The 27,365-nt window shown below is 33.5% G+C and overlaps 1 protein-coding gene across 1 annotated transcript; it reads right to left on the bottom strand.

The window, feature by feature from the left end:
* Positions 1-2,622: 2,622 nt before the first annotated feature.
* LOC149557570 (F-box protein At2g27310-like) lies at positions 2,623-2,988 on the bottom strand. Its single transcript, XM_089830335.1, has one exon. It carries the CDS (start codon positions 2,986-2,988, stop codon positions 2,623-2,625), a length of 366 nt encoding a protein of 121 aa, XP_089686461.1.
* Between the last annotated feature and the right edge of the window lie 24,377 nt (positions 2,989-27,365).

The following is a 27,365-nucleotide window of genomic DNA, read 5'->3' as shown; positions in this document are numbered from 1 at the left end:
GCAGTTTCGACAACAAAAAAGTTGTGTAAATCCCATAAATAGTGAACTATATAGCCATTTTAGGGGCAAATAAACTCCCCTAGGAAATTTCAAAAGGTTCCATTAACAAAAGATAAGGTGAAAGTACCTAGAAATCAACATTCTGCAAAAGGAAATATTTCCGATGTTAACTCAAAGGGATAAAAATCTGACGGAAAACACAGCAAAAACCCCCAAAAGAGGGTATCTTTTATACATGAAATTGAAATATTGGGGGAAAATTCAAATAAACCCTAACTTAAAAATTAATGAAAAGCCAAGATTTTCAAGCAGCAATATAGGTCATAGTCAAAAGAAGATAAACTAGCACTTGCACCCAAAGGAGGTGCAAGGGGTAGCCGATAGGTGTTTGATTTGAAAGAATAATTAAATCTTTGCATAATAAAACTAGAAGTGTATGTTGACAAACATGTACGAAAAATGTTTATATTTCTTAAGATCCTAAAAAAGCAAAACATTCAAATGTATGGGAAGACATTAAAAAAATGTAGTATTCGTAATTATAAATCTCTCTATTTTCTCCAAACATCTAGAAGGTTAAATGATATAATTCATAAGCAACAATAAGTTCCATGAATTGAAGAAAGGAAATAATTTTAAGTGGAGTACATAAAAAGTAGGTGTAAAAGTTGTTTAACACACCCACAACTATTGCATTTGATTTAAAAACTAGTGCAAGATAAAACCTAGGTCATTATATATTGAGAAATATAAAGATCATTTATGGATTATCCAAAATTAGATTTGTAGGTGTATAAAGGTTGCATGGAGAAATTAGTTGAGGAGTTGGTTTGTAATGAGAGAGAGTGAAAGCTTCACAACAAAAAAAATAATGGTTAACACTTTTTGTACAAGTCTAGTGGTTGTTTCAAGTATTGATAGGTCAATCTTTTGGTACAATGACAACCCTAGCTTATAACAAGTGGTATACGAGCATGTTCATAGGTTCAAATCTCCTTGGGTAATGTTAAGGGGGGGATTATTAGACTAACCACAAATGTTACCCTTTAAGATTTGTAATATGGCTTAGCTACCTCTTGTGTTCTATAAGTCATGTGCTTGTATCAGACATTGACAGGGCGATCTTATGGTTCAATGACAACCCTATCTTGTAACAACATGTGGTGCCAAATACCCTAATTACAATGACTTGTAGGAACTAACTACACTATTTGCCTCCTTTTTATTCTATTTTATAATTTGATTTTAATTGGGTTTAGTTATAATCCAATTGATATAGGTTGAAACATGCTTGAAAAATGTTCTTATGATCCATAAGCCTACACATTGAAATTGTAGAATCTTTTGTTGAAAAGGGTATGTGAATCAGGATTAAATGCTTACAAATGACTTATCTCTTATCATTAAATTACAAAACATTGGGTATAAATAATGATGCACAAAGGAACCAATAAATGCAAAATAATGAAAGAGCAAGATGAGTCATATGAGTGTTGAATGGTTCTCTCATATCTCTATGGAATCAACAACTTTGTTCCAAAGCTTAGTAAATTTCACTATACCAGCCTTATATTTTGATTGTATCATCACCGTAATGAGTATTATCTTTCTTTGACATTTTTAAAGTGAAATATTTCAATTAAATATTATTCTTACATTATTTATGCTTTAGATTTCCCACTCTACAAAATTTATCACAAATTATTTAATTTCAAAAACTAAAATTTTAATAATAAATTTACATATTATATCAATATTAAATTAATATAAGATAATATAATATTAGTACAAATCCAAATTAAAATGTTTATAGTTAATAAATATAGATAATCAATTCATAAATTTTAATACCAATTCCTAAATTACCTCAAAAATCTACCCTAACATAACCACATAATAATAATAGTAATAATTAATATTCCTAAAACATAATAAAATTATTACTTGTAATTGATTCAATTTTAGTGTTTGGCCATTTTACAAAAGAATTTAATTTAAAAATGTGTCGTACAACTCTATTTCATATTTTCCGCAGAAATATGGAATGACTAATTTTAATAGTTTGATCACTTTGGACTTTCCTCACATTTCAAGTAATCTATCATAGATAGATGAGCCTAAACTTCAGCAATAGAGGGTAAAACATGCTTTGTTACATGAAACTTCCTAGTGTTAAATCATTACTTGAATTTCCAACTAGTCCACATCAATAGAACAAAATGATGTAAATAAAAACACTATTATAAATGCCTCTGTACAATAACACATAACAAACAAGGTCAACTACATATCATCTTAATTAAATAAAAATAACATTATCTTGAGGTTCCTATTCTCTTAATCTTTATCATGAGGTTCCTATTTTATTTTATTCAGATGTTTATGAAATGTGGATAGTTAGATAACCAAACTTTGTGCTAAGACAATATTATTTCTTCCAATCTAGATTTTGTGCCATCGGAATCCCTAAAAGTAGGATCCCCAAAATTCACTGCCCTTGTTGATGTCCCCAAGCACAATTGTGGGCAAATCATTAGGGCAAGTGTGAACCTCATCAAAGTTTATAAGATCAATCCTAAATGGGCAGTTGCTGAAACACCCCTCAAAATCCCCTGGAGAACTTCAGAAAAGACGAACTTGTTCTTGTATTTCACATCCACAAGACACAAAATCAGATGGATTATTAGCATAACCCAGATTCTTCAACTCACTGAGCCTTGAATTTGATATAGGAGACTCAGACTGATCAAAATCAATGAAAGGGAAGCAACTTGCATAGAAATTTTTGAACACGGCCAATTGAGAAGAGATGAATTGTTTGGCATCTGTGTCCCCTATGGAAGGCCAACGATTCAAACACGCCTTTTCCCAAAGACTCTCTTGCCTTGCACAAAACCAAAATTGGGAAGAAACACGTCTTGCTTTTGCGAGTGTTCTGCCATCCACACGACCTAAGATGTCCGAGATAAGATCACTGTTCAAACACATATCGTCCCCCACACACACAGTGATGAAGCTTCAATGCTATAGGTAGGCGCCTATTTTAATAATTGAAATTTCTAGGCTAAAAATTAAAAGCACTCAGGCTCAATTGTACAAAACACCCGATTCATAAAAGCTAAGGGATGAAGCCGTGCAATAAATGGAACTGAGACTATTAGCTGCAAAATTCTATGTAATCAAAAGAAAATCTTCCACTGGCATAACGAGGGTGGATATAATGAAGAAGTAAATGCCAGCACCAAATATGTTGATCGAGACGGGCAGGAGTTTCTGAGTAAAAGCACGCGGAGCCCACGTCAGAAGAATGTAAATAAAACTCTTTAAAAGCTGCTCCGGTTCATGAGGAAGATAGGTTAAATGGATGGAAAAATTGATTGCTTTTATTATTATAATAATGATTTACAAACCAGTCTTGCATAGAAATCAAACCGTCGATTTTGAAATCGAACAACATTCACGCCACATAAGCTATCACATCACTTTAAATAGTGACTGGTAAACCATGTTCAGAAAATAAACTGCTTGTCGGAAAACAATATGGTTTAACGGCGTGAGTCAATTTTCGACTGGAGTGAACTCCAGAAGGAAAGCCTATCGGCTAAATACTATATTGCGACTGTTCTTAGTAATAAATATATTGAAGGATTTTGGCACTACTGCAAGAAACATGGATAATATAGGCACTTTGGGGAGGACCTCCTTCCATGACCAATATTATTGAATGGATATATATATATAGAGTTGTTACACACTAAAATCTTGAAATGAATTGGTAATTATGATGGGAGAGGTCTTAGGTATGGAAGCAATTTTTTTAGATAATGCTGATGTAAAACTCTTAAACTCTTAATTAATCTTAGCATTAGCACTAAAACATTGAACCCCTAAAGATTATAATTGTCGTTCTATTTATGATTTTAATTCTGATATATAAACGATCTAACATAATCTAAGAGGAATCAAAGGAAAACAAATAGGGTTTTATGAAAACTTAGCAAATTGTACTTAAATCTAAACACCAATTTTTCAAAGGATTCAAATGCAAATTCTAAAGATAAGGGACTTCAACTCCAATAATCATTGTCGATAATAACAAAAGTAATATGAGCAACTTACATCATTATAACATAACTCACTCAAATAAAATCCATGCCCTATCCAATCAAGATATTGAAGGTGGTGATATTGTTGAAAAGGAGAATGAATATTTTACAAAGGATCATCAATCTGATAATAAAATAAAAATGATAAATAATAACAATAAGGTTAATCAAGAAATGAAACTACACTCTTTTATGTATTGATGCTCTATTAATAAATATGGAAGTTAGTGATCATCAACAAGATACCCATGCAAAATATTCAACATACATTTATCCCAATTCAAAAACACATACATCCAAGGCGCTAAATTAAGCAGTTTTGACAAAGAGGAAATAATGAAAGAACTAGAGTAACGTAGTCAACTACAACAAGGGTGTGGATAATCCATGCAATGGCATTCTAGAAATGGTAGCAACAAGTTAATACAATGGCACAAGATGGAGGAATCTTCTAGAGTTCATAGGATAGAACCATAGATGACAATAGATGAAGTTTTAAAGGAAACACATGGTAAAATCAATCATGAGAACAATGAAATATATTATGAAGTTTCTATTCAACTACATGTCGAAGTTGAGTCACTTTACAATCAAATTGGAGTATCCCCATGGAGAGAAAAGGATAAGATTTTAGAAGCATACGGAAATAACCTTCTCAATCATATAAAAAGTAATAATGAAGAAAACTATGAATTAAATGAAGATGAAGATAATATGGATGAGATAGATGAGGACATTGACAAATTCAATCAAGCCATTGAAAAGAATACGAGGAAAGAAATTGAACAAGAATCTAATCGAAATCAGGAGAATTACATGACATAAATAATATAAACATCTCAAACAAGAATGTAGGTATTGTTGTAAATATCAAAGGTTTAGAATTTCCATTAATTGTGAAAACCCCAAAGAAGAAAGGTAGAAAATCTTTGGTAGATTTAATACATATTAGTTAATTAACATAAATCCAAACTAAACTCACTAACATATTTCATGTAGGGAAGGGGAAGGACCTTCCCAAGGACCAATATAGACCACTACATGGAATGTTAGAGGTATTAATTTCCCTAATAAATAAAGATTAATAAAATAAAACTTAATATTTTAATTCAAACATAATATTGCTGGAAGAAACCAAGTTAAGTAAAGAAGAATTAAAAAAATCCTACAAAAATTAGGTACATTAATGTGGCATGAGGTGGCCTAGCCATATTACGGGATTCAAGGAAATCTATGAGACTAAAATTGCAAAACCTAACTGGATTGTATAGATATCAAGAAGACTAAACAGTCAATTAAATTTTAATATAAGCCACGTTTATGACCCCACTAGTAACAACAATAGAAAAACATCATGGTTAGAATTAGAAAAGTATATGAGTGAAAGTAATTAAGAGATTCACATTCTAGGAGAAGATTTCAATGCAATCTTGGGCTGTAGTGAAAAATATGTATCACAATTCCACAAAGATTTCAATATATGGGTAAAAAACAATAATTTGTTGGATGTAAAAACAAATGACAAAATTTATAGATGGAATAATAGGAGAGATGGCTTTAGCCAAATAGTTTTAAAGGAGATATAAGGAAATTTGACTTCACACTAGAATGAGAAATATTAACAAATGCTAGATCCAATCATTTTCTTGTAAGATTAGAAGTCACCAAATCTAGTAAGCCTATTAAAAATCCCTTGAAATTTGAAAATATGTGGTTTCAACACAAGGACTTTATGAATTTACTCAAAAATGGGTGGAATGAGGAGTCATTTGAAGGATCCAATTTGTTCTATTTCACTTTAAAACTAAAATTGCTTAAAAATAAAATCTTAAAATGGAATAGGGATCATTTTGACAATACATTCAATGAAAAGACAAAGGTAGAACTTGATATTAAAATACTAGATGAAGAAGTAATAAGAATAGGTATGAACAAAGAAAGATATCATATGGAGAAAAATTGATGTAGGAGCATCCTAGGTGTAAGGGCAATCTTGCATCACCTTTGACATATTAGCCTGTTGGATGAGTTTTATCATCATATCAAATGTATTGGTCCAATTATTGTAGATTTTTGGTATAAATTTTGGCTATCCAAACTTCAGGTTTGATGATGAAAGCCTAAATAGCTCCAAAACGAGGAAAAAATTTGATAGATGGGCGCTTTCATGATGAGAGATTGTAGATTACTAGCTGGGAATTCCAGAATGGGGTTATAATAGCCCATTGGGTCAACGGTTTGCTAGTTATGGTCTCCAGAAGTGGACCCATCTAAAATGTAATTTGTGAATTGTCTCAAGTCAATCATATGTAATGAAATAATATAATATGAGGTTGGTCAGCCTCAAGGGTTAGGGCTTAGTGTCTAGAACCTTCTTGGGTGGTTGAAAGTGCCTATATAGGGAAGACCAATAGGTTGTCTAGGGTAGTTCTGGGTGATAGTCACAACTTTGTATTGCACATTGTTGTAAGGAAGGTGCTCATGTGGGTTTGCATATTGTAATTCTATAATTTTACATTTGCGACAATAATAAGAAGCTCATATTTTGTTCTTGCAATTTGTGTTCTCTATTTCTGTTGTTTGTTTTGGTATTCAGGGGAGCACCATTCATCAAGTTGTATCAGAGTAAGATTTCCTGAGTGTGCAAACATATGGCCAATTAGGAGGCAGTTTACACCAGGACCATGGTTTGGGCTAAGCGTGTGAACAAATGGCCAATTCTGAGGCAGTTTACAAAAGGGTTTCAACAGAAGCCCAAAAATGCCTCCACAAAGAGAGAGTGGTGGAAGAGTTGTAGGTGTTACACTTGAGGGTTTTAGAGTCCTTTAGAGATAGATGCAAGCATTGGAAGAACAAATGTGTAGAGGAATAAATCTTTCCGTAAGAGATGAAAGTGAGCAAGAAGAAGAAGAAAGAAATGTTGAAGAAGAAACAATTTTGAACCCAAACGAAGAGAGGCTTTTTAGGGCCATTTCCAAGATTGGGGAAAGACCTAAGTTTGAGGTTCCCACGTTTTTGAAAAATCTTAACTTGAAGGAATTGATCGATTGGATCAATGAATTGGAGGAATACTTTAAGTAGGAAGATATTGAAGATTCAGATAGGGTCAAGTTTGCGAAGGCCAAACTGAAGGGTCATGCGAAGATCTGGTGGCAAGAGATCTAGTTGGGGTGAAATAGAAGAGGAAAGGAAAAAATTATGAGATGAGACCAGATGATAGCCAAATTGAAGTGACAATTTATTCCCGTGGATTATGAGCTTGATCTATTGAAGAAAATGCAAGGGCTGAAGCAAGCGGGAAGATTTGCTTAAGAGTATATCAAAGAGTTCTATTGAGTTCTCATCAGAACATGCCATGCAGAAGATGACAAAGAGAAAGCTGCCTGTTAGCTTAATGGGTTGAGACCAAGAATTCAAGAGGAGTTGAGTTTGGTTCAAATGACTAGTATTGAAGAGGCGTACCAATTTCCCTAAGAGTTGAGGAAAAGATGAACAAGAAGTTTGATAACAAAATAGCAGAAGAGGTTGAGGTGGAAAATTTGGTAGACGGTCTTATGGAGGCCAAAATGATGATCATAAGAACAAGGATGAGGCCAACAGTAGCACTCAAAACCAGAGGGGAAACAATTCCAACCATTTCCATGATTAGAATAATAGAGATCAAAGAGGAAGCAGAAGATGACAAGGATATGGAAGAGGAGACTTTTGTGAAAAATTGAAATGTCCCTTTTCTGATTTTATATGATATTTCAAGCCTCTAATAAGATCTTTAAGATCAAACAACCAATATTTCAAAGATCCACCAATTTCTTAATAAACCCCAAATTGGGTATGCCGGAAATAGTGCCAAAAACTTCACAGCTTCACATATTATTAATAAATTTGAAAGTGGAAATTTTTTATAGAAATTTTAGTAGCATAACAACCTACAAAATGACATTTCCAGATCTGTATAACATTTACACAACAGCTCCCAAACGGAGGACAAAAACAATGCTCATCGAGCTCCCGAAAACAACACAAAATAGCCGAAAACACCACAAAAGCACTGTTAATATATCATAGAAGTATAATCATGACCAAATACATATATTCAGCTCTATTTTAACATCTAAATGTCTGATATACAGTAGCAACCCAAACTGATATGAAATACTCAACCGGAAACACCAAACTCTTACAAAAGCACACCCAAAAACTCACAAATCTGCACTGTTCAGCACAAAAGAAAACTTTGCATGAGCATGCACATGGAATGGATTTAAACTCCCATCCTTAGCCTTCTTGGAAACCTTCAAACTCCCGTTCTTGGGTCTCCTTCTCCACAGGTTTGGCAGCCTTTGAAGAACAACAAAGAAATGAGCAAAAATCAAGTTCTGGAATGAGCCCAAAATGCCTCCGAACCCCTTAAAAGAGGGCATAACCCTAACTCACGTCCAAGAGGGGTTAATAAAATATAATTTAATAATAATTTTTATTTATTAGTCCATTGGTTTCCAAAGATTAGCCCCTTTTGCTGAAACTTCACCTTTTTGGAGCCTGCCTACCTTAGCAAAGTTTATTATTTTTAATTATTTGAAAAGGGGACATGAAAAGTCCTCCCCTCCCAAATATTGCTTGTCCTCAAGCAATGAAGGTTGGAATTCTCAAGAATATGTGCTCCTTCCCAAGTTTCATCCTCTAGTGGTAATCCTTTCCATTTGACCAAATGCTCTATGACGCTCCTGTTTCTCAATCTGTTCTCTCTTGTATCCAAAATCTCTTCTGGTATCAAAACTAATTTCCCTTCATCATCAAGAGGTGGTAATTCTGTAGATACTATGGTTTTCTGGCCTAGAACCTTCTTCAGACAAGATACATGGAAAATATTATGTATTTTGTTGTTTGGTGGGAGCTCCAATTCATAAGCTACCTCTCCTACCTTTTTGATGATCTTATAAGGCCCATAGAACCTTGGCTTGAGTTTCTCTACCCCACTCCTCTTCAAGGTACTTTTCTTATATGGCTGCAACCTAAAAAATACCAAATCTCCCACCTCAAAAGATCTTTCAATCCTTTTCCTATCAACATATAACTTTTGTTGGTTCTGTGCATGTTGTAGATTATCCTTGAGGGACCTTATTATGTCTTGGCTTTGCTTTACGAAATCACTTGCTGCAGGTACTCTACTATCGAAAAGTATTAGATCAACAAAGGAAAGGGCATCATAACCATAAAGAGCACAAAAAGGAGGCATACTAATAGACATGTGATGAGATGTATTGTAACAATACTCCCCTAGGTGTAACCATTTCACCCAAGCATGTTGTTGATTTGAAACATAGTTCCTCAAATATCCCTCTAACCATTTATTAACTATCTCTGTTTGTCCATCTATTTGAGGGTGATAGCTAGTATTGGGAGTGAGTTCAGTTCTTGCCAAATGAAAGAGCTCCTTCCAAAAAGAGCTAAGGAATCTATTGTCTCGGTCACTAACAATGTTTCTAGGCAAGCCATGTAATCTAAAAATTTCCTTGAAGAACAATTCGGCCACTTGTGATGCCTTGAAATCAGATGTGATAGGAAAGAAATGTGCATACTTAGTTAGTCTATCTATCACCACATATATGCAATCCTTACCTTGAACCTTGGGCAACCCAATGATGAAGTCCATGGAAATACTTTCCCATTTTTGTTTAGGAATAGGAAGTGGCTGCAAAAACCCTGCAGAAAAATTTTGCTCACTCTTGCTTTGTTGGCATACCATACATTCTTTAATGTGTTTAAAGACATCCTCCTTCATACCCTTCCATGAAAACCACTCTCAAATTTGCCTGTATGTCTTGAAGTATCCCTGATGACCAACCAAAGGTGTGTCATGAAAGGCCCTCAATATCCTCTCCTTAGTTTTTGATCCTGGCACTAAGAAGATCCTGTTCTTGTAATAAATCAATTCATCAACAACCTTGTACCTGTTATCATCCACTAACTTATCCAAAATCTTGGTGGCAAAGGAATCTTTAGCATACTTTTGAAATTATGGAGACTTTCCAATCAACAGAGATAGATGTTAAGGAACACAAAGTGGGCTTTCTTGAGAGAGCATCAGCAACCACATTATTCTTTCCTTTCATGTATTCAATATCAAAATCATAAGCTTGCAATTTTCTTACCCATTTTTGTTGACGATCATTCAAATCCCTTTGGTTCAAGAAGAACCTGAGGCTATTATGGTCTGTCTTTACAATGAATCTCCCACATACCAAATATTGTCTAAACTTATGAAGTGCATGCATGATTGCCAACATTTCCTTATCATAGATGGAGTAACCTCTCTCTGATTGATTTAATTTTCTACTCTCAAATGCTATTGGATGTCCCCTTTGAGTTAGGACAGCCCCTATACCTTCTCCAGAAGCATCACATTCAACAACAAAAGGTAAAGAGAAATCTAGAATTGTAAGCACATGACATGAACTCATTACCTCCTTAAGCTTATCAAATGTTTTTTGTGCCTCTTCCATCCAAAAAAAAGCTCCTTTCTTTTTCAAATCAGTCAAGGGGGCAGCAAGCTGAGAAAATCCCTTGGCAAATCTCCTATAGTAGCTACACAACTTGAAGAAACCTCTCAACTGTGTAAGATTAGTGGGTGGAGGCCAATCCAAAATTGCCTGGATTTTTTGTTGATCAACTTGTACTCCTTTAGAACTTATAATATGTCCCAAATATAGGATCTCTGTCAAACCAAACTCACATTTAGATAGCTTAGCATAGAAGGATTGCTGCTCTAAGATTCCCAAAACAGTGTCTATGTGCTTTAGATGCTCTTCCCATGTTTTACTGTAAATCAAGATATCATCAAAAAATACCAAAACAAAATTTTGAAGATGCTGGCTGAATACCTTATTCATACAAGATTGGAATGTTGCAGGTGCATTAGTGAGGCCAAATGGCATAACAAGAAATTCAAAGTGCCCATAGTGACATCTGAAAGCAATCTTTTCCACATCTTCACTCCTCATTCGGATTTGATGGTACCCTGATCTTAAGTCAATTTTTGAGAAGTATACAACACCATGTAACTCATCAATGAGTTCATCTATGCATGGTATGGGATACCTATTTTTTATGGTCTTCTTGTTTAGAGCCCTGTAGTCTATACACATTCTCATTGTACCATCCTTTTTCTTGACAAGTACCACAGATGATGCAAATGGACTAGAGCTAGGCCTTATGAATCCCATGTCCAAGAGTTCTTTAATAGTTTTTTCAATTTCTTCCTTATAACCTCTTGGATGGCGGTATGGGGTTGTTATAACTGGTTTGGCACCCTGTTCTAACTCTATAACATGCTCAAAACCTCTATCTGGTGGTAATCTTGGAGGCAAGTCATTGAAAACTATACTATGCTTATCAAGAATATTTTGAATTTCAAAATGGAAATTACTTTAATTCTTTGGAGAGCTTGTTGGATGGATTATGACTCCTGCTACCCATGCTACTTGTCCTCTTCGAAAAGTCCTCTCCATCCTCTTTGCAAAGACTGCCTTAGGTGCTCCATTCGATAAGCCTCTCAATATGACTTCTTTCCCATTAGAATAAAATTTAAACTCCATAGTTTGATGGTTCATGTAATAGCCTCCAATTGCAACCATTGAACACCCAATACAAGATTTGTCTCCCCAATACCAACCACATAGAAGTTATCACATAACTCATAATCTCCTAAGGTCATCTTGAGTTGTTTCACCACCCGTGTGCAAGGCATAGTGAATCCATCAGCTACAGTAACATTGAATCCCTCAAAATCTTCTGCTTTAAGCCCTCTTTTCATGAAAAATCCCTCATCAATAAAATTATGAGTTGCCCCACTATCAAGAAGAACTGTCAACCTTTGCCTTGCTAGTACCCCTCGAATTCGAAAGGGATGGTATCTTGGGACTCCTAATAATGCCGCTAAAGTGCCATCCTTGCTGATTTCTTTTTCTTTCTCTTCTTCTACCTCGTCCTTAGTGTCATGAAATTCCTCATGCTCATCTGAATCAGATTCTGAAGCAACTTCAATATAGTACACTTGACCTTTCCCCAAACATCTATTTCTTGGAACCCATGGTTCTCTACAAGTAAAACAAAGCTTTTTCCTTCGTAATTCACTCCTAGTCTCTTCATCTACCTTCTTTTTTGCCACATTTATCACATCTTTTGGTGGTAGTGTTGGAAAAGTCTTTTTCTAAAAATTTCCCTTATGTTGCCAAAGATTTGGGGGTTTTTGATTAGTGACTAGTTTCATAGGCACGCAAGTTTCAAGTTGCAAGCTTCTTTTGATAGCTTCCTGTAAGGTTGAGGGTGAGAAAGCCTTAACCAAACCCTTAACAGAATCTTCTAAACCATCAAGAAAAAGATAAACAATCCTCTTTTCACTCATATCAGGTACCATAACAGCCACTTTTTGAAACTCTTCTATATACTCATTAACTGATTTGGTTTGCTTCAACTTTGACAATTCTTTAAAGTACTCTTCATCATCCTTGAGGTCAAATCTATCTATCACTCTTTGACTGAAACCATCAAATGTAGTTACCTGATCATGACCTTGAGTATTCATTCCATGATACCACCAATCATAGGCTGCATCTTCCAAGTGTAGACTTGCAAATTGAACAGCATCACTCTCCTTCATGGGGTTAAGTGTGAAGAAAGTCTGTAATTTTTGCAGCCATGCTCTAGCTGAAATTTTATTTGTTCCATCAAAAGTAGGTGTTGTAAACTTGCTTATTTTATTTTTGAGCTCTCTTCCACTTATGTCATGCTCCCTCCTATTCTCTTTCTTGGGTATCAAAGTGTTCATCATATCCACATATTCTCTAAAAGGAACCGAACTACGAAAGTCATCATCTAAGCCATTGTAAGTAGCTCTTAATGCAATCAAGTTACCTATAACCTCTTCCACAGGATTAATGGTTGGATTTGGTACTGGTGGCTCATTTGCAGGCAAGAAAATAGTTTTAGTTGATTTAGATGGTGTGGATTTCAGATTTCTTGGCTCCTTTGAAGTGCTCCCTTTCTCATTAATAGATGCAACTCCTTGTAGTTTTTCTGTCAATATTCGCAAAGCCTCTGTAGTTTCTGCCAAACTATCCACTGTTTGCTTCTGAGTATTTTGGATGTCTTGGAAGAATTTCTTTGCCATCTCATCTAGATCAGCCATACTTTTTCCTCCCTTGAATTTTGTACTTTTACTTTCAACTGGAGGTTTGATCAAAATTTCTTTATTCTTTTCTCGCTGCAAATATCTTTTTTCTCTTTCTCTTAGTTGCATGCGACCATAAATTTTGACATGCAACTGATTAGAAGCAACATGCAACCACCAAATTCACCAAGAACTAACATAAAAATGATTAGAAGTAGCATGCAACCATAAATTTTGACATGCAGCTGATTAGAAGCAACATGCAACCATAAGTTATGACATGCAAGATTTGGGTAGTTGTCAAAACTGACATGCAAACTTCTACAAACCCTTAGGCTGGCAAGATCATAGCTCTGATACCACTGAAATGTCCCTTTTTTGATTTTATATGATATTTCAAGCCTCTAATAAGATCTTTAAGATCAAACAACCAATATTTCAAAGATCCACCAATTTCTCAATAAACCCCAAATTGGGTATGCCGGAAATAGTGCCAAAAACTTCACAGCTTCACATATTATTAATAAATTTGAAAGTGGACTTTTTTTTTAATAGAAATTTTAGCAGCATAACAGCATAAAAAATGACATTTTTAGATCTGTATAATATTTACACAACAACTCCCAAACGGAGGACAAAAACAATGCTCATCGAGCTCCCGAAAACAACACAAAATAGCCAAAAACACCACAAAAGCACTGTTAATATATCATAGAAGTATAATCATGACCAAATACATATATTAAGCTCTATTTTAAAATATAAATGTCTGATATACAGCAGCAACCCAAACTGATATGAAATACTCAACCGGAAACACCAAACTCTTACAAAAAACACACCCGAAAACCCACAAATCTGCACTGTTCAGCACAAAGGCAAACTCTGCATGAGCATGCACATGGAATGAATTTAAACTCACATCCTTAGCCTTCTTGGAAACTTGAAAAATCCTATTCTTGGGTCTCCTTCTCCATAGGTTTGGCAGCCTCTAAAGAACAACAAAGAAATGAGCAAAAATCAAGTTCTGGAATGAGCCCAAAATGCCTCCAAACCCCTTAAAAGAGGGCATAACCCTAACTCACGTCCAAGAGGGGTTAATAAAATATAATTTAATAATAATTTTTATTTATTAGTCTATTGGTTTCCAAAGATTAGCCCCTTTTGCCGAAACTTCACCTTTTTGGAGCCTGCCTGCCTTAGCAAAGTTTATTATTTTTAATTATTTGAAAAGGGGACATGACAAAAATGTTTTCATGAAGGAGAAGAAGGGAATAAAGCATTTGAGTGTTCCCAACACTAAGGAAGGACTGATAGAAGAAGTGAAGGCTAGGCCAGAGTAGCACATGTCGATGGAGATGCCAAATCATCACATTTTGAAGATGTTGAAAGAGGACAAGTCATAGTTAACAGAAGAGTCTTACTGAGTGGTGAGAATGAAGTTGATCAAAGGCGGAGTTTGTTTCGCACAAGGTGCAAATGTGAAGTTAAGTGTTGTGATGTGATCATTGATGGTGGAAGTACTAACAATCTAGTATGATAAAAGATGGTCACAAAGTTAAAGCTAAAGAGGCAAAAACACTTGCCTCCATATCGTATTGCCTAGGTGCAGGATGACCACAAGGTCATGCTCAATGAGTAGTGCCTAGTGAAGTTCAAAATGGGAAGCTACTAGGATGAGGTGCTATGTGATATCATACATATGAAAATATGTCATATGTTTCTAGGTAGGCTATGACATTTTGATAGACATGCTGTACATGATGTGCGTGCAGATACCTACACTTTGACAAAGGGTGGAGTGAAACATAAGTTGAAGCCATTGAAGGAAAATGAAGAAAAGGTATGCACTGCTACTGTATCATGTTTTGTTGATGGAAAAGAGTTTTCCAAAGGTATGAAGCATGAACATGTGTCTTGCTGCAATTCCAAAAGACGGTAAATAAGTAGATGAGGTACCTATAGAAGTTGCAGATTTATTGGAAGAATTTTTTGATATTGTGTTAGATAATGTACTTGATGGATTACCCCTAGTGAGGAAGATAGTCACTAGATGGACTTGATTCCAAGAGCTAGTTTTCCAAATAAGGCAACACACAAAATGACACCAATAGAAAGTGAGGAGTTGAATAGACAAGTTCATGAGTTTTTGTAGAAGGGGTTGATTCAAGAGAGTATAAGTCCATGTGCTGTACTAGTTGTATTAACACCTAAAAAGAATGGAGAATGGAGGATGTGTACATATTCTTGAGCTATCAACAAGATCACAATAAAGTATAGATTTACATTGCCATAGATGGATGATATTATGGATTTTTTGAGTGGAGCTATATATTTCACAAAGATAGATTTGAAGAGTGGGTACCTTTAGATTCACATAAGAAGGAGATGAGTGGAAGACTTCCTTCAAGAAAGGGGAGGGATTGTACGAGTGGTTAGTCATGCCTTTTGGGCTAACCAATGCACCAAGCACTTTCATGAGACTCATGAATGAGGTACTGAAGGATTTTCTGGGTAAGTTTGTCATTGTTTACCTAGATGATATTTTGATATTTAGTAAGACATTGGAGGAGCATTTGATGCACATTCGTAAGGTGTTTGACAAGTTGCTGATAAATTTAAAAAAGTACAATTTTGTGAAGGAGAAGTTAGTGTACTTGGGATTTGTGGTATCAACGGAAGGTATAAAAATGAACCCTGAGAAAATGAAGGCTATCCTCAAATGGCCTACTCCAAGGAGTGCAACAGAGGTAAGATCTTTTCATGGACTAGCTAGTTTTTTTTACAAAAGCTTATTAGAGGTTTTAGTAGTATTTGTGGACCTTTGATTGAAACAATGAGAGGGGATGAGAAAGAATTTAAGTGGGTGCAGATAAGAGTTTCAATTTGTTAAAACAAAAAGTTATAGAGCAACTTGTTTTAGTACTTCTAGATTTTAATAAGATGTTTCAAGTAGACTGTGGTGCTAGTGGTACTACAATGTGAGCTATTTTGAGTCAAGAAGGTAGACCTATTGCTTATTTCAGTGAGAAATTAAAAATGTTGCCAAAAGAAAGTATTCTCTTTATGATCAGGAATTTTATGAAGAAGTGGATACACCATCTTGTTCCTAGGGAGTTTGTTTTGTATACTGATCATCAAGCTTTTCAATATTTGAATAGTCAGCGAAAATTAAATAAAAAACATTTGAAGTGGGTTGAGTTTTTGTACAGTTATATATTTGTTTTGAAACATAGGAGTGGGAAGTCTAACAGAGTTGCATATGTCCTTAGTAGAAGACAAGTTCTGTTGAAAAAAATGCAAATTGAGGTGGTTGGGTTCAAGCAACTCAAGAAATTGTATTCAAAGGATCCTAATTTTGGCAAAGCTTAGAAGGCTTGTATAGAGCTTGTTACACTTGAGAGGAAAAAGTGGTTGAGTTTCATGATCCAAGATGGTATGCTATTCAAGGGAAGTCAGTTGTATATTCCTAGAAGTTCCATGTGAGAGAATATCATCAAGGAGAAGCATAGTGGAGGATTAGATGGACACTTTGGTAGAGATAAGATTACTTTGGTTGATGAGAATTATTATTGGCCACAATTGTAGCAAGATGTAAAGAATTTTTTTTAGTGTTGCAGAGTATGTCAGATGGTGAAAGGAGTGAAGAAAAATATGAGGTTATATCAGTCATTACCTATACCTGAGAAGCCATGAGAAGATGTAAGGATTTCGATCTTGGTTTACCAAGGAAACAATAGGGGCATAATTCTATATTTGTGGCGGTTTACATAATTTTAAAAATGGTACATTTCTTCCCTACAAGAAGAGCAATGATGCTGTTCATGTGGCAAAGTTGTTTTTCAGAGAAGTGGTAAGGCTACATGGTCTGCCAAAGAGTATTGTTTCTGATCGAGATACCAATTTTTTTGGGTATTTCTAGCATACATTATGTAAGAAATTGAAGACATATTTAAAATTTAGTTCATCACATCATCGACAAATTGATGGACAAACAAAAGTTGTGAATATGAGTTTGGGGAATTTGCTGAGATGTTTGGTTGGAGATAAGCCAAAAGGTTGGGATTTGATTTTGCCACAGGAAGAATTTGCATACAATAATTCTATCAATAGGAGTATTGGTAAATCACCATTCATGATTTTATATGGGAGTAGTCTCATAAATGCTTCTGGATTGAGGCAGTTGGATAAAGGAGAAATAAGTAGTTCTGAAGTAGAAGAGTTTGCAGAACATTTGAAGAACATCCATGAGGAGGTGAGGAAGCACATTACAAAGATGGATACATAGTATAAGGCTAAGAAATATGTGAAAAGGAGGTATAAGACATTTCATATTAGTGATGAAGTCATGGTTCATTTGAGGAAGGAGATATTTCTAGTGGGTACATATAGTAAGTTGAAAATGAAGAAGTTTGGACCATGCAAGATAATGAAAAAACATGATTTTGGAAATGCTTATGAAGTAGAGTTGCCTGCTGAACTAAATATTTCACCAGTTTTTAACATTTTAGATTTGACAAAATATTATAAGGGAGGTGATGGAGATGAAGTTGCAGAAGCACAATGGAGTATTCTGGCATCTACTTTAGCTACACATCAAATTGAGGAGATATTGGATAGTCGTGTGGAAGAAGCATGAAAAAAAAACATGAGTATCTGGTCAAATGGAAAGGGATGGCAGTGGAGGATTCATCATGGCTAGAATGGGAGGAGGTTGACTATCTTGGTTTTCCTTTGACTACCTGAGACGTGACATGGTCACTTCTCAAATTACCCCAGGTGTCTGATGCAAGAGCATCCTGGGTGTAAGGGCAATCTTACATCACCTAAAAATATTTCTATTTCCAACTTTTTAGTTTTTATATTTTTAACAAGGGCTATTCCTATAGAGAGTTTCTTTTTGAGGGAGCTTGCTAATTTTAGTAAGTTGGTATTATATTTTCATATTGTTCTAATCTCATATATGGAGGTTCATCTTTGACACACCAACCTACTGGATGAGTTTTTATCATCATATCAAATGGATTGGTGTAGTTATTGTAGATTTTCTGTATGAAATTTGGCTATCCAAACTTTAGGTCCAACGATTAAGACCTAAATTAATTTGAAATGACGTGAAACCTTGGATGATAGACGCTTGCGCAATAAGCCACTGTAGATCGCTAGCCAAAGATTCATGAATGGGGTTATAATAGCCCATTGGATTAATGATTTTATTGTTATGGTCTTTAGAAGTGGACCCATCCAAAATGTAATTTGTTAACTGTCTTGAGTCAATCATATGTAATAAAGTGTAATGGAATAATTTAATATGAGGTTGGTTGGCCTCAAGGGTTAGGGTTAGTGTCTAGAACCTTCTTGGGTGGTTAAAAGTGCCTATATAAGGAAGGCTTGTAGGTCGTCTAGGAAAATTGTGGGTGATAGTCACAACTCTGTATTGTAGACTGTTATAAGGAAGGTGCCCATGTGGGTTTGCATATAGCAATTCTATTATCACACATTTGTGGTGATAATAGGAAACCCATAATTTTTTCTTTCAATTTGTGTTGTTCTCCATTTCTATTGTTTGTTGTGGTATTTAGGGGAGCACCCTTCATAAAAAATCTATTGGCCAAACATGTGACCTAGTAAAAGAAGAAACCTTCTAGAAATATAAATCTAGGGAAACATGACTCTTAGAGGGAGATAAAAAATAAATTCTTTCTTAATAGCACAAAGAACAGAAGAAATACAAACCTAATAACCAAAATAAAAAATCGATAGAGTAGCATTGTGGAAGAACCAAAAGAGTTGATTTTTTTTTTTGAAAACTATGACTTCAATACCTTAAATAATGTGAAGAAGTCCAATCTTAAAGCTGAACAAGAGTTACTAAAATTAATCCCCAAACCAATTACTAACAATGACAATAAATGTTAAACAACAAGTTCTCTTTATAAAAAAAAAGTTGTCTTCCAATTACACCCAGATAAAGCCCCAGGCCCAAATGGCTTCAATGCAAACCATTTTCAAAATTGGTGGCACTTTATAGGCATAAAGCTATGTGAAGCTATAGAAGTAACTCACAACTCAAGCACCATGTTATCTAAAATTAATAATACCTTTCTATCCCTTATTCTCCAAAAAAAATGAAGAATTAGGGGACTTCTGACCCATGCTCTATGTAATGCCTTATTTAAAATCCTCTCCAAAGCTTTAGTAGATAGACTTAAAATATTACTGTCGAAAATCTCCTCAAAAGAATAGACATGTTTTGTACCAAATAGATTGATATTCGAAGTTATCATCATTGCCCAAAAAATTATATTCACAACTCAAATCAACAAAGAACCTTGCATGATGATAAAACTTGTCATTTAAAATGCCTATGACAAAGTGGATTGGAGGTTTTTGTGCAAATGACTAGAAGCATTGGCTTCATGTTGGATCAATATGATTTTTAGCTATATCTCATCTTCTAAAATCACAATCCTCTTAAATGGAAGTCTTGTAGGTTTCTTTAACATATCAAGAAGAATCAAACAAGGGTACCCTATCTTCCATTTTCTTTTTGTTATTGTGGAAGAAGCACTAGGGAGAATAGTCCATATAACACACCAAGAAGGTAAAATGTCAGGAGTCAAAATCACTAATAATGTATCCAATATCACCCACCAACAATTTGCCAATGATACAATTGTTCCTGGTACTAGCACCAAAGATGAATCTAGTCAGTTTAAACTAATCCTTAACCAATATATGGAAGCCTCAGATCAAAAAGTAAACATAGATAAATCTGAAATTTTCTTCTTAAACACCAAACCCAATTTGGAACAAGAAATTTGTAGAGTTTTAGGCTTCAAAAATGATAATTTTCCATGTGAATACTTAGGTATACACCTAAATAAAGGACAAAAGAGTGTCAAATTATGAGAATCCATCACATCAAAAACCCATAATAAGATGGATAGGTGGAAAGGGAGATGGATATCCAATGCAGGATAAGAAACAATGAAAAAATCTATTTTGGTAGCTACCCCAATAATTAAAATGTTGGTTTTATCTAATTTAGATAATGTTAAAAGAAAAATAGATCCCAAATTAAGAGATTTCTTCTGCCAAGATACATTAATAACAGACAATTTGTAATGATAAAATTGGACAACATATGCAAACCAATCAATATAGGAGGTCTAGGAATCAAGAACATACAATGGTAAGACAAGGCCTTAGGAGAAAAACTAGTTTGGATTATGTTCCAATAACTTGAAAGAAAATGGGCCTCAATTTTGTTAAATAAATATATCTTTAATGCAAATCCAATTAACATATTTAGATCTAAACAACACACTAAAGGATTAGACATTTGAAATTTTATGATAAATTGTAAAGACATCATAAATGATAGACTAACATGGGACATCGGTAGGGGAGATAAAACACTTTTTTGGAAAGAGTAATGGGCAAGTTATAAAACCATTTGACACTTTTTTGGAAAGAGTAATGGGTAATACCAAATTGGTCCTAAGTTCAATATGGGGTGATAAATTATTTTATTATATTGAAAAAAAAAATTCTTCTATTGGTTAGCAATGGAGAAGTTAAACAAATTTACACCCTTAAAAGGAGATAAAAACAAAACCTATAAACATATTAAATGATAGATAATTTTCGCTAAATAATATATCTAATAAAATTATTTGGGGAGGATCTAATGATGGAAGATACAAAGTCAAAGATTGGAAAAAAATAGACATCCCTTTATACCTATGTTGGCATAATAATTGCTTACCCAAGACAAGAATATTCTAATGGGTTGCTCTACAAAAATGCATACTTGCAACATATTTGTTCAAAAAACTCAGTTATGAGTGCCCCTCAAGATGCTCTCTATGTGAACAAGAAGAAGAAACTATAAATCACATACTTCTAACTTTCCCCTGCCTAAAAGAGTGTTGGAATTCTATATGTCACAAATTAAACTGGTATTCAACTCTTCATGAGAATCTGGTAGATTTTCTCAAATCTTGGCCAACACATATGAAAAATAGCTTATATAAAAATATACAGATAGTTGCACCTTCTTCATTGTATGGGAGATATGGAAGGAAATAAATAAAATAATATTTCATGGGAAACTAATGTAATTTGGATCCTTGATCAACAAGATAAAAGAAAGTATCATGGAAATTTTGAATAACAGGCTTTGAAATTCCAATCATATAGAAGGCATATTGTCACATTAAAATGCAATTATTAGGAAAAGCTAGTTTGGTTTAATCATCCATCCCCAATATGGTAAAGGACTAGACAAAAGTAAGATGGATAAAGCCTCATGTAAATGGACACCCCTCCCCCACCCCCCACCCCCCACCAAAAAAGAAAATAGAAGGAAAAATATGGATGTCATAAGTTGAATTTTTATGGCATATCTAGAAGTAACCCCAAAGATGCTAGAATAGGATGCATCATTCATACATGTGAAGATAATATATTTGCAAATAATGCAAAACCAATTGATAAAATCTCTAATAACATAGTGGAGATTTCAACATTAGCATAAGGGATAGTGCTTTGAAAAGATCTTAACATTAAATCAATAAAAATAGAAAGAGACTCACATATAATCATAAATGCACTTAGATATGGTACAACACTGAATTAGAAATGAAATTCAGTTATATAAAGGATAATTGAGCACATAAATTTCTTTATAGATGTCAAAATTAAGCATATCTATCTATCTATCTATCTATCTGTCTATCTATCTATCTATCTATCTATATATATACAGGGAAGGAAATACATTAGTTAATAAAGTAGCAAATGGTGTAAGAATAGAATAAATATTTTAAGATAATAAATAACTAATAATATAAATGTCTTACTATAAGTCATGACTCATAGTTGGGATAACTTTTTACCATAATTCTAAGAATGTTAACTCAAATTTAATGTATTAACTATAAATTTCCATAAATATGTAGATATATAGATGTATATATACAGGTATGTGTGATCCACATCAGAGAGTATGATCATAAATGGATATATATGTGAGGATAATTTTCATACCTATTTTGGTACTATCATACTCCATTACATATACCTATGTATCAACATGTATATATTTGTATGTTTATGTAGATCCTTTTAGTTCGTTCCATTCAAGAATCCAAACTCTCAATGCAATTTAAACCCCTCATTTTATAATCTCTATCCACTAAATTTTCCCAAAACTTGCATTTACTCCCCTTTCATTTATTCAGTCTTTAATTCTTAAAATTACAAAATTGTCTTATATATAGACACACATACACACACACACACACAAAAATAAACTTATAAAATATATAAATACATAAGTGCAACTACACACACACATATAAAATATATATACAGACTTATATATAAACATATTTATAGATATATTTATATATATTTACTAACTTGGTAATATTTCCACAAATCTAGAAATAAATTTCCATCATCACATTCATATCTTTTCACAAATAAACCTGGTATCTCTCTCATTATTAATACTCATATTAATTTTTTTTTCTATCTTTAAAATGATCGTTAACTCCCCCTCTTCAAATATTTTTATGATCCTAATCAAAATTACGGTGTAAAGTACCTTGTCATTGGAATCATTCCCCCTTTTATGAAGGAAAAATGTCATGTTTATCACGTGTCTTCATATTAATAATGATATCATAACCTTTATTGCTAGATATTGGACTCAAATTTTGATCTTTATTCATTAACCTCTTGATTAAGGAAAAATCTAGTATCTTCCAGCTGCTTTTTTCCCTATTTTAAGCTTTCTCACATCAATTTGAAGGAAATATGAAATGGATACCAAAATAGTTCTTTTTCATTCTCCTAAGGCAAGAACAATGATAGTCAAGGGAGAAATCAAGCCAAAAAATGGAATAACATTCTACACAATATGAATGATCTTTCTAGGAAAACTCTAGAGAGGGTGTTAGGAGATTTTTTTTTGACTATGACAATACTTGGATCATAGACAATGACTCCATATGAATTTTCATAGCTTACTTTTTTAGGAAAAACCAACAAAATAGGACATTGTGACTATGTGCCAGGAAATGTTTATTAAGAACTAGCTAAAGGGACTTAGTAATGTAGTTTTTAGTATTAAAAAAAGGGGAGAAATTACATATCCAGAGCCTATATGGATTCTTTAATTGGAAGCTTAGAGATAGAAAAATTGCTAGATGCCCCTTTCTCGTAATCAAAGACCTTTGTACCTTGTTACCCAAACTGATATTGATGCAGATAATGTTGTAAGGTTAGATGATTGAGAAATGAAAGGTATGTAGGAGAATTGGATCAATTATTCTGTTGTGATTGATTTCAAGTTTATTGACTTACTAATGTATTTAAGTTTCCATATCATTTTAAGTATGGAGAAATGGTTGGTAAAAGATAGCAGATGAAATGAAAAAGTGATGTTAAGTATTTGATTTTAAATGGGCAACTAGTGAATCAATATTTGATAAGGTAACATTAATTTGATTGTTTTACATGATTAGATGAAGTATTAGAATGATGTACAAGTTAGTTACATTTGTCTTTAATAAAGGAAGAAAGTTGTGAAGTGAAAAGATAAGGAATTTTTGTGTGCTATTGAGCTAGAAATGTTGGTATGTAAGAAAATGTATTATTTTGTGAAAGTGTCCCAAGCATGTATAAGTAAACCAAAGGTGTGCTAGTGTTACCAAGAAAATAGTTTTAACCGAGTAAATAGTGGTGGCCGAGTAGATGAGGTTATTCGGGAAAGAAAGAACACATGTCAATAAAGATGAACAATTTTTATAAAATCATCTATACAATGACATCAAGTGATAATTTGGATTGGTCTAGAAGATTATAAGGAAAGAAGTTTGTTAGTGAAATTAATAGATGGAAAAGGTTAGGTAAGATCAAATGGAGAAGATTCAAGGAAAGGTTTGCGATCCAAGAAAATTTTAAGCTCTAAGGTAAATTACAACTAACACAATGCATACAACATTTCCTGAGCACAGATTTAGTGAATGTAAGATGAGATGTGATCGAATGCATGATATAAATCCAAGGAAACCCTAACGAATGTGATTAAGCAAAAAAAAATTCTATATGAGGATTGAGCAAGATTGAGGATGCCATTGATAGCCAAACAAGAACAAAAGGTTACACAGAGTAGACCATAGGTAGTGTAAAGTACAAATAAGGAGACAGAAAATGATGATATGAAGTGTGCATGTTGACCATCTAGAAAATGAAGAGTTTGAAGGAGAGACTAGAGAAGAAAGGAGATATGAATAGGCAAAGGTAATTTCTATTTCATACAAATCATTTCACTATTACTTTCTAACCATTGTAGCAGAAAATATCTTAACTGAATGAACTTAGCAATCCTAATTATAAATCATTTTGTAAGGTTGCATTTTAAAGAATATGCTAAGTCCTTTAATTAGGATACTCATTAATAGAGTGATAGATCTAACTGATCTTTAGTAAAAATCCCCTAACAAGGTCACATTTAATTAATGTGTTTGTAACCTCTAACAAGGCTGGGTCCTAGCCAAGCTCACTTTTGAAGAGTGAATTTCTTTGTGGGTGACAATTCTTGCAATTGTTTTTACCTAAATTGGGTTTCCACGTTAAAATCTATTGTTGATGTATATTTATGGATGTGTTGCATGTTATTTAATTTTTTATATGCACAATATTGTTATAAGCTATAGTTAGTCAATTGAATTCTTAACTGAGTTATTTTCTGATAAGTTAAAGAGGTGAAAATTGTCTTAGGGACCCAAGATGATTGATTCACACTCCCTCTCAGTTATCCATCGATTGGTATCATAACATTTTGTAGTTAGAGGTAACATTTTAAAGGAATTGAGATAAAGATATGAAGATGTATAAGAGAGAGGTACCCAAGTTAAACAAGGAACACTTTCCTACATGGAAAAGAAAGATGAGGCTGCACATGTCTGGAATTGGAGAATATGTATTGAACTACTTGGATAATGAATATAATTTACTACCACTTGGACCTATGAAAATTGAGCAGATGAGGGAAATGCAAGAATACAACACTTAATGATTGAAATAGCTTCTTCTTTGATTGATGCTGAATTTGATGATGTTAATAAATGTGCTATAAAAAAAGAGATGTGGGATGAACTTGTACTTGTTCATGGAGGTGATTATAATGTACTAAGGCAAAATATTGTGAGTCTCAAAAGAAAATTTGATGAGATGAGAATGCACAAGAAGGTGAAAACATTGCACAAAATAGTTTCAAAATCAAGGAAGTTGAAGTGCCATAAAAGGAGCTAGTGGAATCATAAGTGAAGAAGATGTGGCAAGAAAAGCTCTTAGAAATATCTTATCTCCTTATTATATTAGAGTATTTTATTCAAGAGTTTGGATCTGTACCTATTAATTATGTTACCCTTGATGCTTTGATTGGTAGGATGAGTGCATTTGAGCTTAGTAATTTTAGTAATAGTTTACTAAAGATAGAGACTACTTTCAAGTCATGCCTAATCATTACTATTTCAAGGAAAGAAAGAGAGAGAGAGAGAGATACTCACTCTAGAACATGTGGAAGTGATTATGATAAGTTAATATCTAAGGAGAAAGAACTAGAAAAATTAGAAGCACTACTAGAAAATAGGTTGCTGAGAGGAAATTGAAAAGACAAAAGTGAATTGCCTCTAAAATGTTTCAATTGTAATAAGATTGTTCATATATCATCTAGGTTTCCTAACAATGACATGAATGATAAGAAGGAAAAGAAGGAGAAAAAATACCAAAGATTTAGATTTAGAGATAGAAAGGATAAAGGATATAAGTCATGCTACCTAGATGAGGAAGGCCAAACTAACGAGGATTTCGATGAATTTGAAGAAGACAAAAAAGTTGTTTATGTTGCTATGAAGGATGATTCATAAGAAGAAAGGTATCAAGTTTAAAAATATGTTGTTTCTCAAGTACTGAAAACTAATACTTGGATTATTGATAGTGGCTATTCACATCATATGATTGGTGATGTTAAAAAGTTTGAAATCCTGGAAGAATATGATGGAGGATTTGTTAGGCTTGGAAATGATGTTCCATGTTCTATAAAAGAAAAAGGATCAATTATGTTGAATGAAATGACTAAGCTTGAAAATTATTATTGGGTTCAACACTTAAGTACAATTTTTTGAGTGTTGCACAATTGAATAACACAGGTCACTGACAGGAATTTCAAAATTGAAAGGTGAATAATATTTTATACTATTGGATATATGATTGGGACTAGTGATCAATCCAAAGGTAACTTATTCTATTTGAATTCTATAGATAAATCTATTATTTTAAAACTGAAGATGTATGGTTATGGAATAAAGGTTTCTATCATGTAAATTTGATAACTTGATCAACGTTAGCAAGAAAAGAAGAGTAAGAGGTTTACCAAGGTTAAGAAAACCTGAAAAAGTTATATGCAAGGAATTTTATATTGATAAGATGGATAAATACATTTTTTCTAGTAAGTTTTACTCATCTATTGCTATATTAGAGTTGGTTCATATTGATCTCTGTGGTCCTATGAGAGTGCAAAGTTATTATGGTGATCAATACTTTATTTTGTTTTTTGATGACTACTTAAGGATGATGTCTATGATGTTCCTAAAAGATAAGTATGATGCATTTCAAATGTTTGAATGGTATAAGGAAAGAGTTAAAAAGGAAATAGGTAAGAAACTGAAGTTCTTAAGATCTAATAGAGGAGATAATTTTATTTCTAATGAATTTACCATTTGCAATGAAAATGGAATTATAAGGCAACTCTTTATATTGATGACTCCGCAACAGAATGAAATAGCTAAAAGAAGTAACATATCAAGAGTTGATTGTGCTAGAATATTTTTGATTGAGAAATAGGTTGCACAAACATTACAGAGAGAAGCCATCATCATTGCTATTTGCACCCTCAATCATGTACAATTAAAGAAAGATACATACAAAACTTCTTATGAATTTTGGTATGGGCATACACCTAAAGTTAGCTACATTAAAATGTTTGGAAGTAGGTCTTATATACTAGGAAA

The sequence above is a fragment of the Cupressus sempervirens genome, chromosome 5 (genome assembly GCF_028749045.1).
Source record: "Cupressus sempervirens isolate cs-2001-9-10 chromosome 5, ASM2874904v1, whole genome shotgun sequence".
Lineage (NCBI taxonomy): Eukaryota > Viridiplantae > Streptophyta > Pinopsida > Cupressales > Cupressaceae > Cupressus > Cupressus sempervirens.
Note: the sequence above shows the minus strand (reverse complement) of the source record. Positions and strands in the feature narration are given on the sequence as shown.

What these genes read in the sequence shown, in the direction of transcription:
- LOC149557570 (XM_089830335.1), bottom strand. Translation starts at nt 2,988, where the DNA reads ATGTGTTTGAACAGTGATCTTATCTCGGACATCTTAGGTCGTGTGGAT.